Source organism: Excalfactoria chinensis, chromosome 3 (assembly GCF_039878825.1).
Source record: "Excalfactoria chinensis isolate bCotChi1 chromosome 3, bCotChi1.hap2, whole genome shotgun sequence".
NCBI lineage: Eukaryota > Metazoa > Chordata > Aves > Galliformes > Phasianidae > Excalfactoria > Excalfactoria chinensis.
Genome location: NC_092827.1, coordinates 14,188,400 through 14,204,370, shown reverse-complemented (window position 1 = coordinate 14,204,370; position 15,971 = coordinate 14,188,400). Strand labels below are relative to the sequence as shown.

General features: G+C 50.0%; 1 protein-coding gene across 1 annotated transcript; it reads left to right on the top strand.

The window, feature by feature from the left end:
• The first annotated feature begins 2,027 nt into the window (after window positions 1-2,027).
• On the top strand, window positions 2,028-3,982 carry ID2 (inhibitor of DNA binding 2). Its single transcript, XM_072332060.1, has 3 exons — window positions 2,028-2,474; window positions 2,567-2,631; window positions 3,265-3,982. Exons 1-2 carry the CDS (start codon window positions 2,127-2,129, stop codon window positions 2,621-2,623), a joined length of 405 nt encoding a protein of 134 aa, XP_072188161.1. The 5' UTR covers window positions 2,028-2,126; the 3' UTR covers window positions 2,624-2,631; window positions 3,265-3,982.
• The last annotated feature ends 11,989 nt before the right edge of the window (window positions 3,983-15,971 follow it).

The following is a 15,971-nucleotide window of genomic DNA, read 5'->3' as shown; positions in this document are numbered from 1 at the left end:
AATCTCTTGTTGCATCTCTGGGATGGAGGTTAATGAATTCCCACAGATGATGTTGGCCAAACAGTGGTCGGCTTGTGACTTGATTTCCAGCGTCGCGATGTGAGGGGATCAGTATAGAAAAGCACTTTGAAGGGAAGAGGCTGCCTACAGCAGGATTGTTTCTACAAGCTAATTGTGCTGAGTGCAGCTGCACAAAGCTGGATCAACAGTCAGAGAGGCGGCGCAGACTTCCTGACGCCAGCCCCGCAGAGCTCCCACCAACAGCCTGGCAATTCCAGATTGTTTTCCAGACCTTATCTCTCCCCCAAGTTTTTTTTGTGTGTGTGTGTGTGTTTTTGGGTCGGTTTTTGTTCTCTTTCGCCTTTTTTTTTTCTTTTTTGTCTTTTTAATTTTGTGACCGGAACAAAAAAAAAAAGTAACAGGAAAATCCTTTGCGAAAGTAGAAAACGCCGTGACAGAGCGGGACGTTTCTATGAGGTTGTAACTAAACGGGGTTTGCTTTTTAACACCCCCCCCGCTCTGAAGGGGAAGAAAAGCAACAAAAGCTATAAAGCCCCACCGAACTCCTCCAACTCCGTCCCCGGCCGGTTATCACAGATTGGTTTCTTTTCTTCTTCTTAAGTCAAACCTGTCGGCTCACACACGAGGCACTTCACTGACATTCGGACTTGAGGCTTTAGAGGGACGCGCGCTTCGCTGCGGGCACGGCGCGCAGGAGCCGGCAGCGCGGGCTGATGGCAAAGCCCTTTCTCCACACGGCCCCGTCACAGGCTTTTTCCCGTTTTAACCTTATTTTTCCCTTCTTTTTTTCCTCGGGACCCCCCACCTCCTCTCAGCCCCCTCTCAGCCCCTCTCCCGGCATGGCGGGGCATCCGGCGGCCCCCGCTGCAGGTGCGCCCGGGAGGGGGAAGCGGGGCCGGGCCGCCGCCTGCCGCCGCCGCGGGCGCAGCCCCGGTCGCCATGGCAGCCGCCTGAGCGGCGCCGCCGGGCCCGGGCGGCGCGGGCGGGGGGGGCGGCGGCGAGGGGCTGATGTCACGGGGCTGGCGCCGCGCAGTCCGGGCCGGCCCCGGGCGCGGGGCGGTGGGGCGGGGCGGGGCGCGGCGCCCGGGGCAGGGGCGGGAGGAGGTTGGGGAGGAGGGGGGGACAGCCCCGGGGGCCGGCCGCGCACGCCGGCGCCGGGGCCCCCCGCGGCGGGACGTCCGAGCGGCACCCTCGGCGCGAAGCCCCGGCGAGCGGCCGGAGGCGAAGTTCCCTACCAGAGGCGGGCGGCGCGGGCCGGAGCAGCTCGGGGCATTGAGGGGACGCCCCCGGGGACGCAAACGGAGCGGCGGAGGGCGCGAAGCGCCGCTGGGAGCCCCCCGAGCCGCACGGGACGAGCAGCGCTCAGAGCGCACGGGGCGGCGGCTCCTGCCCGCAGCGCTGCCCGGCCGGGACCCGCGGTGTCACGGGGCTGCGCTGACCGGCAGCGCTCGCCGCCTTGCAGCCGTCACCCGGCTCCTTGACGCTCTCCAACAGCACCTGGCCGCCGCTCGCCCCGCAGAGCGCTTCCCCCCCTCTCCAGCCCGGCACCGCTGCGGACAGAGCCGAGAGCCGGGAGCCGCGGAGCCGTTCCCACGCGCGGGCGCTGCGCTGAGCCGAAGCTGCCCGCGGTGCCGTGAGGAGGGACGGCGCGGCGTTGCGCGGCGTTAGGCGGCAGACCTCAAGCCGAGCAGCCCGCTGACGGGAGCGGCCCGCGGCTCTGCCTTTATTCGTAGCACGGCCGCCCGCCTTCCCCGCTGCCGCCGTAGCCCCGCGCATCCCGCACCCCGCCGCCCTCCCGCTCGCTGCCCGCCGCGCACTATTTACTCCCTCAGCTGAGCGGCGCGGCCCCGCCCCCCGCCGCCATTGGCCCGGCACGCGGAAGCCCGCGCGCCCCCTACGCGCCAGTGAGCGCGCCCCGCGCCTGACGGACGGGCGGGCGGCGGCCAATGGCGGCGCGCACGGGCCGGGCGCGGCGGCGGCGGTTATAAAGGGCCCGCGCGGCGCCCCGCTCCTCAGTGCGAGCTCCGGCGGCGCCGAGAGGGGAAGGGCAGGCAGCGCTCCGCAGGCTCCGTGCGCTCTTGCCCCCCCCGCGCCCGCCTTTCAGCATGAAAGCTTTCAGCCCCGTCAGGTCCGTGCGGAAGAACGGCCTTTCGGAACACAACCTGGGCATCTCCCGCAGCAAGACCCCGGTGGACGACCCCATGAGCCTGCTGTACAACATGAACGACTGCTACTCCAAGCTGAAGGAGCTGGTGCCCAGCATCCCGCAGAACAAGAAGGTCAGCAAGATGGAAATCCTGCAGCACGTCATCGACTACATCCTGGACCTGCAGATCGCGCTGGACTCGCACCCGTCCATCGTCAGCCTCCATCACCAGCGGCCGGGGCAGAACGCTGCCTCCCGGACCCCGCTGACCACGCTCAACACAGACATCAGCATCCTCTCCTTACAGGTACGCACCGCGGCCCCCCGCTCTGCCCTGCCCTGCCTTCCCTTCCCCGTCCTCCCTTCCCGTTGCTCACGCTGTCCGCTCTCTCCCCGCAGGCAGCCGAGTTCCCCTCAGAACTAATGGCAAGTGACAGCAAAGCGCTCTGTGGCTGAACGGCACGGTGAGTACGGCTCGTTTGTCTCGTCAACTCGAGAGCGCTTCCACTGCCAGAGAAAAGGGGGGGGGGACGAGGGGGATAAAGCCGTATTTTGAGCTGATCGCCGCTTGCAGCAGACAGCCCTCAAAGTTGATGCGGAGGTGCTTTAGTAAAACAAGTGAGGCAGCCCGCCAGCGGTTCTAGCACGGTGTGCCCCTGGCGCTGCCCGGCCCCTGCGGCTGCCAAGCCGGGGAATCCTGGCATGGTTCCTTCCCTCTTGTGATGTGGGATTGTCTGCGCTATCGCTTCCATAAGTGACTGCTTTTAATCAAGTAATTGCTCCGAGAAGCAGACTGGCGCCTCTGAGCGTTGCGTTTGCAGAGATCCGGCCAGAGATTGTTAGGGCTGAGAAATACCTCCTCCTGTCCCCTTACCCCTGCAGCGCGTTGTTATTTTCACGTTCAATTTGCGCTCTTGAGAGCGAGTGTTGTGAGCGTGTGTGTGTGTGTGTGTTGCATCTGGACGCCAGGGTTTGCCCAATCTCTTGAGTGTTTGGTTAAATGTTCAAACTGCGGCTTCCTCCCTGGCGCCAGTCTGTCCGGATCTCTGCCCTGTTAGCATGCTCCTAAATACGCCTCTTTTTTCAATCTCTTGCAGGTGTTCCACCGAGGAGGTTTTGCTTTTCTTCCCTCCCTCCCCTCCTTGTTTCCCCCCCCCCCCTTGCACAAGAATACATCGACAGGATTCTTTAATCTCGAGGTGCTGAATCTTTCAGCTGTATCCGGAGGGGAGAAAAGCCACGCTAACTAAACTAAAAGGACCTTGAAATAGAACGAATAAAGAAGAAAACAAACCGAGATTGATCTTTATCCCCCCCACCCCACACACCCAACCCCCATTCTTCGAGTTGGACTGAACCTTAGTTATTTATGAAGAGACTCTTAACTACCCTTTCCCTAGTTGGAAGGCTTCCTTTATATACTATTCCCAACATGGGGAGCGAAACAAAACCACACGCGGAATTGCCCATTTTTCAAGCAGACTTTGCCTTTTTTTTCCAAAGGTGGAGCGTGAGTACCAGAAGGATCCGGTGTTCAGTTCTTTATGGGATTCCGGGCTCAGAAATTGCCTTTCTGACCCCCCAAACCTAGGGACTGAATGCGGTGTATATATTTATATATAAATATATATATATGAGTGAACCCTTGTGAACTCTTTAATTAGAGTTTTTTTTGCTTGTATAGTGGCAGAAGCTGAGCGCTTCTGCAAAAAGTGTAATGATGGACTTTAATCATGCTAAACTTTTTATAAAAGTTTAGTTGTAAACTTTAACCCCCCTTTTTTTATACAGAATAAATCGAGTGTGTTTATTGAACCCGATTGCTGGCTTCTCTTCTTTTGGGGACCAACTGTTTGCTGGCTCTTGATCTGTGCTGTTCGTGGGGGGGGGGTTTTGGGGGTTGTTTTTTGTTTCTCCTTTCTGTTAACGATTTACTGAGCAAGCTCAAATGTGTAGAGAATATAAAGAATAAAAAGGACCTGAAGTGAATAATAACTGTTGTAACTCGGAAAGTCTTATTTGAATGTATATTCCAAACTTAATGCCTGTCACCAGTGTTGAAGGAGCCAGAGAGGTAACTGGCGGCCGAGGGGATGCACACAGATAGGGGTTACCCTGAGCCGTGCCCATGCAGTGGGACTTCTCTCCCAGCCCGTGGCTGGTTGTGTTTGCAGCAGGGCTGCCCCAGCTGTGTTGATTTGTGCTTAGAATAATGGCTCTTCTTTGAGGGGCTGTGGGTGGTTATTAGTCCCGCAACTGTTAAATTTCTCTCTGCAGGGCTTTGAATGCTCGAGCTGGTGATGCGTTAACACGGGATCTAAAATGATGAAGTGACTGTTGCCTTTCCACACTGGAATTTGCATGCTTCCATGCAGTATTTCAATGAAATGGCCTTTCTAATCAGTTGCAGCAGCAGCGCTGTATGACTAAGATACTGAGAAATTGGGCTTAAATCACTGTTGTGTTACTGATTAAACTTTGGCTGCTCCTGAAGCAACTCTTTTCTCCATAAGAATTAAATTAAGTTTGAAATAGGAGTCGACGTTCTGGAAAGCCAGTCAGAGTCTCTCTCTCCTGCCTTCAGAAACTTGGGTGCGATGTGCCTTGCTATCCGGGGCCGCTTATTGTACCCCCCGCGAGTCCCCTGTCATGAGCGCTGCTCATGGGCACCACCGAGCTGTCACAAGGCGGTGGATGTGGGAGCTGTGCCTTCCCAGCTGACGCGTTCGTTTGAGCTGTTAGAAACCCGCCTCAAATGGGAAGGAAGCTGCGAGTCCCGCGCACGCATTACAGAGATCCCTCGCTCTAGGAACGAGGGGAACCTCTGCTACGCAGGGCAGCCCTCACCTGGGCCGGCGGTGCTGCGGGCAGCAGCCGCCTTTCCTTGCCCTTGACACCAAATGCGTTCACGCAGGCCGGGCGGGAGCCGGCGCTGATCTCTTAATGCAGGAGCTCGGGGTCAACGCGAGCAGCAGGCGGGAAGGGCTCGGCGTGCCGGGCCGTGGGGCCGGGGCTGTGCCCGCAGCCCTGCGGGGCCGGGGCAGCGCGGTGCCCCCTGCGGCCGAGCGGCGCTACTGCTGCGCTGCGGGTTGAGCCTGACCGAGCCGCGCCGGGAGCGCCTGACCCCGAGACAGCGGGGAGACGCTTCATCGCTACCACTCTGCGCACCTCGGTCCCCAAAATAGCCCCTTCGGTGTACGCTGCGCCTCATCTGCACGAGCTGAGCGAGGGTTGGACTCGGTACTGCGAGCTCAGCCCTCTCCCGACAGTAACAATCCAACTCACCACCCTATTTCTCCTCCAACTGTTGGTGCCAGGGTGAGCCTTTCAGCATCGCTTTACCCCATAGTGTGATTGATATATGAAATTTAAGAGCTGTGCCGCTCACATCAACGCCAGCAGGACCTGAGCTGTGCACACCTCCGTGCTTCAAAGCTGCAGGACAGTTTGCACACCTGTAGACCGAAACAAACCATCGTGCACAGCCATAAGGCAGACACCAGCCGTGAGGCACAGGGAAGGGAACAGCAACAAAAATGGGTGGGCTTTCTTAAAGTGAAGTAAGAAATGAAATGAAATCTCCTCTCACAGTTAACGAACCCATCGCCTCAATGCTGCATCGCTCTGAGCAGAGCAAGGGGCTGCCGCCAGCTGCTCCACGTATGGGATCCTCTTTGGTTTTGTTCTTAAGAATTTGGCGTTCCGACTTGAACAGCAAAGCCAAAGCATGAGAATGAACACTGAGGCACTGATGTCTCCTTGCTGATCTGGGCTCCCCGTCCTCCAGTGCTGCCAATGTGCTCCAGCTGTGAGCAGACAGCTCTGTGAGGCTGTCACTGCACAGTAAGACTCACCGCTTCCCCCCAGTGCTGCACAGCCCTGTGAGGGACAGACCCACACACCGTGAGAGCTGCCGGCAGCGATCTCATTTCCACACTGCACGTTTACTTGCATACACCTGGCATGCAAGTGGCAAACACACCCACAGCTGTAAAGTCCCCTTTCAGAAGGAAACACTGTGCCCAGTTCTGGGCTCCTCAGTTCGGCAAACACAGGGAACTGCTGCAGAGCCCAGCAAAGGAACATCAAGATGCTGAGAGCCTGGAGCCTCTCCTGGGTGAGGAAAGGAGAGACCTGAGCTGTGCATAACGGGGAAGAGAAGGCTGAGGGGGATCTTACTGAAAGGGAGCCAAGTGGAGGAAGCCGGGCTGCCTGCAGTGACAGAACAGGAGGCAATGGGCCCAGAGTGGAACTCAGGAAGTTCACTACGAACATGAGGAAGAACTGCTTTACCGTGAGGTGACAGAGCACGGGGACAGGCTGCCCACAGAGGTGGTGGAGTTGCCTGTGCAACCTGTGTAGAGACCTGCTTTAGCAGTGGGTCGGGCTGATGCTCCCGACGTCCCTTCCAGCCTCTGAGATCCTTTATCAGGATCTGAGAGTCGGTTCCACCCCCCGCAGTGCATCTCCCCCAGCAGAGGCTCCTGCCCTCACACCGAACGCTTCGGCCGCTCGGTGACATCAAACCGCCCAGGTAAGCGGTAGAGCAGCTCCGAACCCCGATCTGTGCAGATCCCCGCTGCCTCTCACCAGCTGAAGGAAGCGCAGAGATCGGACCGGCCGGGATTTGTTTGCTCCCCTCCCCGGCACATCAGCGCTGCCTTTCGCACCCAAAACGTTCCTCATAACCCCAACCCGTCACCCCCCGGATCAGAAACCCCCGGAAGGCGGTTCGGAGCGGCGGCCCCGTGCCGTGCGTGGAGGGGCACTGCCGCCATCCGGCCAACGAGCGCGGCGCTCCGCAGGAACGCCCGACCCGCAGCGGCCGCTCCGGGACGCAGCGATCGGCCCTCGAGGCGCTGCGCTGCGACGGCCCGCCGTGCTGCGGGGGGGGGAATGCAGCGCTCGGGTGGCGTTATAAGTTTGATATCCGATTTACGCGCACTGATATCCTCCTCTACGGAAGAGCGGCTGAGGTTATAACTTAGAACTGTCAAATGGACCCAGTGCAAACGGTGCTTCAGTGAGCAGTGCTTATATCGCACAGCGGTAGCCCGTGCTTGTGTAAGCCCCGTGCTAAAGCAAATCGGAGGAGGAAACAAAAGAGGAAACCGATACACGCGCCATCAGAATCCATCAGCTGGGAGGGACTCGTACCTCAGCCTGCTGCCTGCCTCGAGAAAACGCTAAAAACAAGGGGAGGAAAAGTGTGAATAGGGGCACGCTGGGAGAAAGGAATGGTACAGAAAGTGCCGTGTCAGCCATCCCGTCAGACTGCGCCTCTGCTGCAACAAAACGCAACGGGATCCTGGTGGGAAGGTTCACTCCGTCCTGCCTTACCACCAACATCCACCTCTGGCGTTGTGAGTCAACATCGTGAAACAGGAGGCATTACTTTTGGAGCAGCCCTCAAAACTACAGGCATCCAGTCCCTTGGGTTGCCTGGGCAGTGGGGTGGAATTGCCAAGGGCTCCATCTATGGAGGTTGCTCCAAAAGTAATGCCTTCTATTTATTCCCATGGGAACCACCGCAATACAAAGAGCACAGTAACATCACAAGAGCCTACAAAACACTCTTTTTCATCATGGTCATCACTGCTAGCTCTGCATTTTCAGCAGCAATGAGCAAGAGCCTGCATGCCACACTCGTAACAATCCGCACCACTGGAGGTGACCCACTGTCACAGTCACCACTGCTGAAATGCACCACCCACCTCCTCATCGTGCTCACACCCACTGCTTGGCCTCCATCAACGTTCAGGAACCGTCAGTGAATGTTGCCATGAACTTGAAAATCTCAGCATCCCAGGGAAACACGACCTCTGGGAGTGTCCTTCAGATACATCTCCTGTAAATCTCGTGCCCATTGACAAGCTCCGTGTGATGGTCTGGAAATCCACCAGCAGGCCCATGCAGTACTCAGAGAGAAGGAATTTACCAACTCAGCAACCTACAGGAAACCAAAGCAGAAAGAACAAGGGAAGCTTTGGTGCTGACTTCTGCCACCTTCAGACCAGCTCACTGGAAGCAGGAGAAAACGTAATGCACGGACATTACTATGTAGAAGGCTAATTATGAGGGACATAAAAAATGACAGAAAGCATCTATCTACATGTTAAGGGTAAGAGAGATCTGATCCCAGAGCAAGAATATATAGATATATATACACATTTTTATGTATATAAAACCATAGAATAATAGAATTGCTCAGGTTAAAAAAGGCCTTCAAGATCGTCAGGTCCAACTGCAACCATAACCGTACCACCCTAAGTCTAACAACACACAAACAGGGTAAGTTGTTCCACAGCCTTTCCAAGAAGCATCACATTTGTGCTTTTGTGTTTCTGTTTGTACATACATGAAAAAGCCCCACCTGTGTTAGTGTTGGGAACGTGCTTTTTTAATAATAACAAAAACCTGCATAAAACAAAAGTCAAAAGTTGTAACAGTGAGAAAGTAGAGTGAATAACGTCCCACACCCCTAAACTCAGTCTGCTTCTTGTAAAATAGCTGTTGTGCTGCACATCAACGTTTCCACCTATGTATGAAGCAAGGTGCTACCCACGCGGACACAAACCGTGCACCAACCATCACTGATCCTCACTATGCTCAGATCACCCCATCATATCTCTTACAGAAATCTGGAACTCCTGGTCGGACTTTGTCCATTACAGAAGTATTAAAACTCCACAGTAACTTTAACACTGAATTCCTAAATCCCACTGTAAGTCTCTTCTTCAGTCATTCAAAACCCTTTGAGCTCCTCTGAGACAGAACTTTCGATTGCACTGATTCAGTAAATGTTTCCTTACATCATACAGGACCACCTATCTAAGGATCTTCCCACCCCACCAGTCTTATTTAGAAACAAATAACTATTGGACATGGAGGTTGCAGGGGGGGTTGGATCTTGATGATCCTTGAGGTTCCTTCCAACCCAATCCGTTCTATGATTCCATGAAACAAAGGTTAACTGTTCACAAGTTTAGCTCTTTGCAATCAATATCTACGTAGAATGGGGCCATCTGACATGAGGCATAACAGAGAATGATCGCTGCAAAGAGACCATCAGACAAAGCCTCTTAAGGAACGGAATGTTTCACCCAGCAGGCATTCATAGACAGCTCTCAGCTTCCTGGAGGGGAAACTAACACACTCTTCATAACATGAAAACAATTTTAACTCAACAAACAAACCCCTAGTTTACTATCTTTTAGCCTGAACTACTCATGAAACACATCTTCAAGTTTCTCGATGAATGGATGGCTTCTACACACGCTTCTTACCTTTCCCTTCAAAGTTCTGATGCTGAAGCAGCTCAAGCGAGTAATTTATCAGCTGGTGGAAGTGATGAAACAGGGCTCCACTGATGTGGTGGGAAACAGTGATCTCGTGGTTCAGGCTTTGAGCTGAGAGCTTTGAGACACAGCTTTTATTCCCAGTTTCCTGAGACTTTCTGTGTGACCCCTGTGAGTCGTTTTGCTCCCTCACGTTTCCATGCATGTGTGAAAAGGGGCAGCTGAGTTCTCTCTCCCAGCAGTTCTTATGAACCAGCACAGCTGAAGGGGTCGGTTGCTGTTCTGCTTTTGTAACGCTAAACGGAGCAGGGGCAGCAGCATTCTTGGGCACTGAAACTGGCCATTTATCCTGTGCAATTGTACCTGCCATGCACCAACAATTGCCAGTCATGACTCTGGAGTTACGTGGCCCAGACGTCCTTCTGGTTTTTCAATATCATGTTTTCTTTTCGAGAGAGATTATCAGTAGCGATAGGAGAAATTCCATTACGTAGGCCAAAGAGTGGTCATTAGCTTGTTAATTCAGGCTCTCGCTTTGCTTATGTTGATCAATAAAACATAGCCAGGACAAAGCAAAAGCCCCGGGCACACTCCCACCCATGAGTAAGAGAAAAGCTGTTTCTTTGGGCCCAAATTTAGATGAAGCGAGAACATATTTCAAGAGACTTAAACAAGCATATTAGATACACATCCTCTGAACTCTCTCATCTTCCTGTGATCACATGAAGATGATTGAAATTTAAACTTGAAGAATTAAACAGCATAATGAAAAGGGAGAAATAAAAACAGAGCCTGAAAGATCCCGCGACAAAGGACAGATGCAGCACTGCAAAACTCCTCTTTTTAACCTTTTCAAGAAGTTAAAGAGCAAACAGCAAATCGTTTTACTTGGATGCTTCCAAGATGATGCATTTAATTATGGATGCTAGTAACATCAAAACATGACAGCAAAACATGACAACGCTGGCTCTGTCACCAAAGTACCAGAATCACACTTGTGACTGGAAGCACTGCCAATAAGATCATGGGCAAAAAGTTATCAGTCTGACAAGGAGAACATATTGCTTTGTATTTGTGCTGGTAATTACCATCGTAATGGACCATTTGATGACTGGAATGGTCTGGAACTTCACTTCTTGCTACCACCTTTCAATAGGTGCGTGTCCTCGGGCACTTGGTAGAGTACATACACAGATTTCAGCTGTGACCTTTTGAGTTTGAACTTACATTCCTGCTCCTCTGAAGGGCAGTTCTGCAGCCCTTGCTACTTCACAGGTATTTACACTCAGGTCTATTCCACCAGCGAATTTCCTAGGACAGAAAAATGGTTTGGCACGCATTGGTTTTTCCTCTGGGAGTCTGATAAGTGCTAAACACAGTGACAGACATTTTGCCTTTTAAAGGCGGTTCTGGTCACAGTACACCTTCAGCTGCAGGGTGTACTTCTCCCCCTCTGCATTGTATGACACTTCCATTAATACACCCCTCAGAGATTTCTTTTTCTTCCCTCTGCCTTCAACAGTATCACTTACATTGTTGACTTAGTATTGGTTTACTAACCACACTAAAACCATTGTTTTCTGCAGTATTTCAGTGGGATATACTGCATTTTAAAGTCATGCATTTGATTTCACTTTGGTAACTGTAGTACTTTATGCTTGCCTTTCCTGAACGCTATCGTGTTAATTTACAATGTTCTGTATCAGTTCTGTTCTGCAGAGTAAGGCAGGTTCAGACAAGAGTAAGCTTAGAAAACTCACCGATAACGCAGCTGATAAAAATGCTGAATAAAGATGGACCAAACAGACCCCATGTGGCCCTACTGTGACATTATGTAATCACTCCAAATCCACCTTTTCAAGCAAGACTGCTTTCACTTCACTGCATGATTTGCTTAAGATTTAATAAAGTTGTACTCAAGTCAAACATACCACTACCATCTGCCTTCTGCAGAGCAGCAACCCCACAAAAGGGCAACAACAAAGCAACCTGGTAAGGGCTGCCCCTGAAAACTCCGTGTTGTTTAAAAACACCTGATGAATGAAATAAGCTTGATGAATGAAGTTCTTGCAGGTATCAAAGTAAAAAGCTGACCAAATGACTGGCAGTTCCCCAGGCCCTCCTTTGTCCTTTTAGATGTAGGGTCGAAGTAGTCCTTTCTGTTTTCTAATAGCTATATTTCATGCTACAGCTCTCCTTGTTTTAAAAAAAGCCCTGATCATGGTTTATAGGCTGTTTTGAATGGATCCTTAGCTTCAGCATGAAGCAGTCAGGCCACACTAACTTGAAACAAGCACTGAAAGAAAAGCAAAGGTGCTTGAATTATTATACAGCCTAAAAACTGCTGACTCAGGTCTGAAGTGTTGAGAACCTCCTGCTTTGTGGGTCCTGGTAGTTTTCTGTAGGATTGAAACATTCCCCTGTACATATTTAACTCTACAAGATAATTGGAGAGAAGATAAAGAATATTCAAAGTTAATCTTCTGGCACCGTCCTGTAACAACCCAAATGTTTCTACGGAGTCAACTTACCTTGATTCATAAATACATGTACATACACACACACATAAAAAATATTGTGTTTGGGTTCTTTTGTTGATTTTGTTTTCCAGAGAACATTAAACAGAAAATCTCACAAAAGTGAAACATGACTGCACTTTGATGATGCTTTCTTAGCAGTGTTTTCACTTCCAAGTAATTCTAAGTCATCCGAGTTGATTAAATTTCAGAGCTACATTGCACTAGTTTGGAGGGTTTTCATGAATACATTCAGTAATTTCTTTCAAAATCCCTTTCCTTCGGCAGTGACTTACATTCTTAGAAGTGTTATTCACTTACATATTTATACTGTAATTGCACATGTTCACAGGCAGTTCAGAACCATAATCTACCCATGGCATGTGTTCACACTACATCCTCAATTCATGCTTGAGCCGTAGATGCTGTCACACCTCAGTCCTGGCTCCACTACAGAACTCAAGGTAACAGAGAGACTTTGAAGGGTAACCTATGAATAGTTTACTTTCTCCACTTTAAAATTTACGTAGTTAAATCTCATCTTCATCAAAAAGGGTTCTAAGGAGGATCAAGCACCCTGGCTTCAATCAGAAATAGTGCTGCCATCAGGAGCAGGGAAGTGATCGCCCTCCTGTACTCTACACTGCTGAGCCACACCTCAAGTACGCGGTGTTCAGTTTTGGACTCCTCACTGCAATGAAAGACATCGAGGTCCTGGCATATAGCCGGAGGAAGGCAACAAAACTGAGAGGGTCCCGGAGCACAGGTCTCATGGGGTGCAGCTATGGGAACTGGGATGGTCTGGAAAAGGTTCAGGGGAGACCTTACAGCTTTCAACAGCTACCTGCTGAAAGGAGGTTGTGGCGAGGTGGGGCTCAGCCTCTTCTCCCATGTAATTAGCAATAGAACAAGAGGGAATGGCCTCAAGTTGCCCCGTGGGGGTGGGGGGGTGTTCATGTTGGACATTAGGAGAAAGAGTGGTCAGGTGCTAAAACGGGCTGCCCAGGGAGGTGGTGGAATTACTGTCCCTAGAAGTCTTCAAGAAATGTTTAGATACTGTGCTAAGGAACATGCTGTATTGGGGAAACACTAGTGGTAGGTGGACAGTTGAACCAGATGATCTTGGACCTTGGTGATTCTATGATCTCCATGTGTTACTCTCAGTAACACAGAAAAGAAAGTCCAAGACCTCGTACTGAGTTAAGATCTGACTGTTAACTCCTAGATATCTGTATGATGGCATAACTCTTACTCAACGCTAACTGAAAACCTTTAACCTCTGCTTATAGAAGAGAAAAGCTTGACAAATACGGAGAAGACTCACAGGGACTGTTGGAGTTTTGATGAAGCATGGCACTGTGAGTCTGTTCCATCTTAGCTATCTCATCTGTCATTACATTGTTTAGCAGACTTTGTAAATAGTTTTGGTCAGCTATTAACATAGTCCTAACTTGACCATGAAAAGGTCAATTTCATCTTGACATCTTGGTCACGGAAGAGTGGCTTAGGTATGTGAGGTTATGTGAAAATCCAACACTGAAGGAGAATCACTCAGGAGAGAGAGATGCTATTAGGACTTTGTGGATGCTTTAACTCAAAATGTTTAAGTGGCAGTGAAAGCCATAAGGGTGCGGATTTTACTTACTCTCCTGAACAACGTTACAACCTGAAATAGGAACACCATCATGAATGGCAACGTAAACACTCAATTTGCAACCATTTCAAACCTAGAAAACCTCTGGGAATACTGAATAAATGCTGGATTTGTGCACCAAGATGACTTTGCCATGTGAGTGCGGAACAAACCACTGGACAACCATGCTTCTTCAGCGCCAACAGACAACCCCAAACCAGAAGTTCTGTGCGAGAGAGAACTGACAATTGATAATTCTGTGATTCTGTGACAAGGCTTTATAGATAACGCTCTCATAGCGTTCTTTGTGCTCTTAAGGACCTCTGTTACAACACAAGAAAAATCAATATCCCAATGCTGACAAACATCCAGTATTTGGGTTATAGAAATAAGCTCTGCCATTTATAATCAAGACAAAAGATACATACTGAAATAAGTCAGGATGTATATAGATAAAAATCTAGACAGAGAATTCTGCTGATGGACAGTCGGCTGAATATGAGCCAGCAGTGTGCCCAGGTGGCCAACAGGGCCAATGGCATCCTGGCTTGTATCAAGAATGGTGTGGTGAGCAGGATTAGGGAAGTCATCCTGCACCTGTACTCGGCATTGGTGAGGCCTCACCTCGAGTACTGTGTCCAGTTTTGGGCACCTCAGCACAAGAAAGACATGGAGGTAGACATTTTTGCTCGGTAGTAAAGTGGCTGTATTGTCATGTAGAAAAGAGACTTCGATTGATCCCAGTATTGAATAGAACCTAGCACATGCTTAAATAAATTACTGCACAGAGATCCTGCAAAGGTGAACACCTTGAGACAGAAAAAAACGGGGAAAAGAAAAAGGGCGGGGGGGGGGGGGGGTAAATGTTGAACACTGTAGCCAAGGACTACGTAATTAAGGACTCTAGTTTGTATCAGCATATAAAAAGATCTGGTGAAGCTGAGCTACTCCATCATCAGACAGAAGACAGGCAGAAGGTAGCACAGATGGTGAAGACAGAGGAAATTATTCATGACTCCTCACCACACCTTGAATGAAGCTACTGAAAAGATGATGTTGAAAATTAAGACCAGAAGGCATTCAGGAAAAAAAAAAGAAGTCTCTAAATCCTCCTCTGTATTCCAACGTTGTAAATATCTGAGGCTAAATGGGTTATCGTTTAAGGATTTGTCTTATACAGAAAAACAAAACATCAATATTTCCCTTCATCTCTGAGAGTAACAATATCTGAAAACCAAAGGTTGGTTCTTGAGCGGGCGAGAAGCAGGGAAGGAAAAAAATCTACTTCAGGTTTAAAAAACAAAGAAAGAAAAAAACAAGAAAAAAACCCTCAACAAACCACCCCCAGCCTCCCCACAGAACAGCATTTCCCACCATTGCTGAAACAGGAAAAGTCGCGCTGTACGACAGTCCCAAGGCTACGATGAAAAACTTGGAAAGTTTCTTTAGTCCAAAATGCCACACGAGTCAGAAGTTTGATGTCACACACTGCACCTTTTGCCAAAGGTAGTGAGAGGATCACAAATAAGCCAAAAGGTTTACAAAGAGGAAGCTTCAAGAGGGTGGAAAACAAAAACGCTGAGTGGTAGCAGGCTTAACAGTGATGTTTGGGTCAGACACCTGAGCTTCTCATTGGTTGAAACCAACGTGAAGCAAAGGGGACTTCTGGTATCATCAGAAGTGCTATGTGACTGTCAGATGGAAGCTCAGCACTAGACGGTACTAGAAAATACATACAACTGTATTCTGCCATGGCTTGATTTTTCTAGTTACCAAAATGAGGCCAGTATAGTGTTGCCTGCCTTTCAAAACTATGACAAATATGACAAATACAGAAGGATTACAAGATACCGGGATATGTGAGCTGATTCAAGAGTCTACCCTGCCTTTATTCACATTATTCCAGGAAAAATATTAACAATGCTACTTTTTTTTTTTTTTTTTTTTTTTTTTAAAGTTAATTCTCTGCTGATTGCTTCCCTGTAGTTCAATTAGCAAAGAAAGGCAGTAAAGCATCACAGAATTTCCATTAGTTTTACTGTTCCCCACAGTCAATGTTTTATGCCTATGCTTTTATTTCTAGGTTCCAGGGACATATACAAACCATTCATTCTCTTTTGTTTTCTATCATGAGAAAACTGGGACCCAAATAAAGTCATATAACGGACTGCTATTATTCCCCTCTTCCTGTCTCATAAACAACAAACTCGTGTAATGACACAGAGAAACTCCTGTTGGTTTCTTTACAGTTCTGAATCTGAGTGACTCAAGTTCTGTTAGAAGTAATGAGAGGTGGTATCAGTACTCAGAAAGACTGGAAACATCAAACTCTGTACACTGTACCATATAATGGCAGA

What these genes read in the sequence shown, in the direction of transcription:
- ID2 (XM_072332060.1), top strand. Translation starts at nt 2,127, where the DNA reads ATGAAAGCTTTCAGCCCCGTCAGGTCCGTGCGGAAGAACGGCCTTTCG. An exon ending in TCAGCATCCTCTCCTTACAG is followed by an intron (nt 2,475 to 2,566) that starts GTACGCACCGCG and finishes CTCTCCCCGCAG; the next exon opens with GCAGCCGAGTTCCCCTCAGA.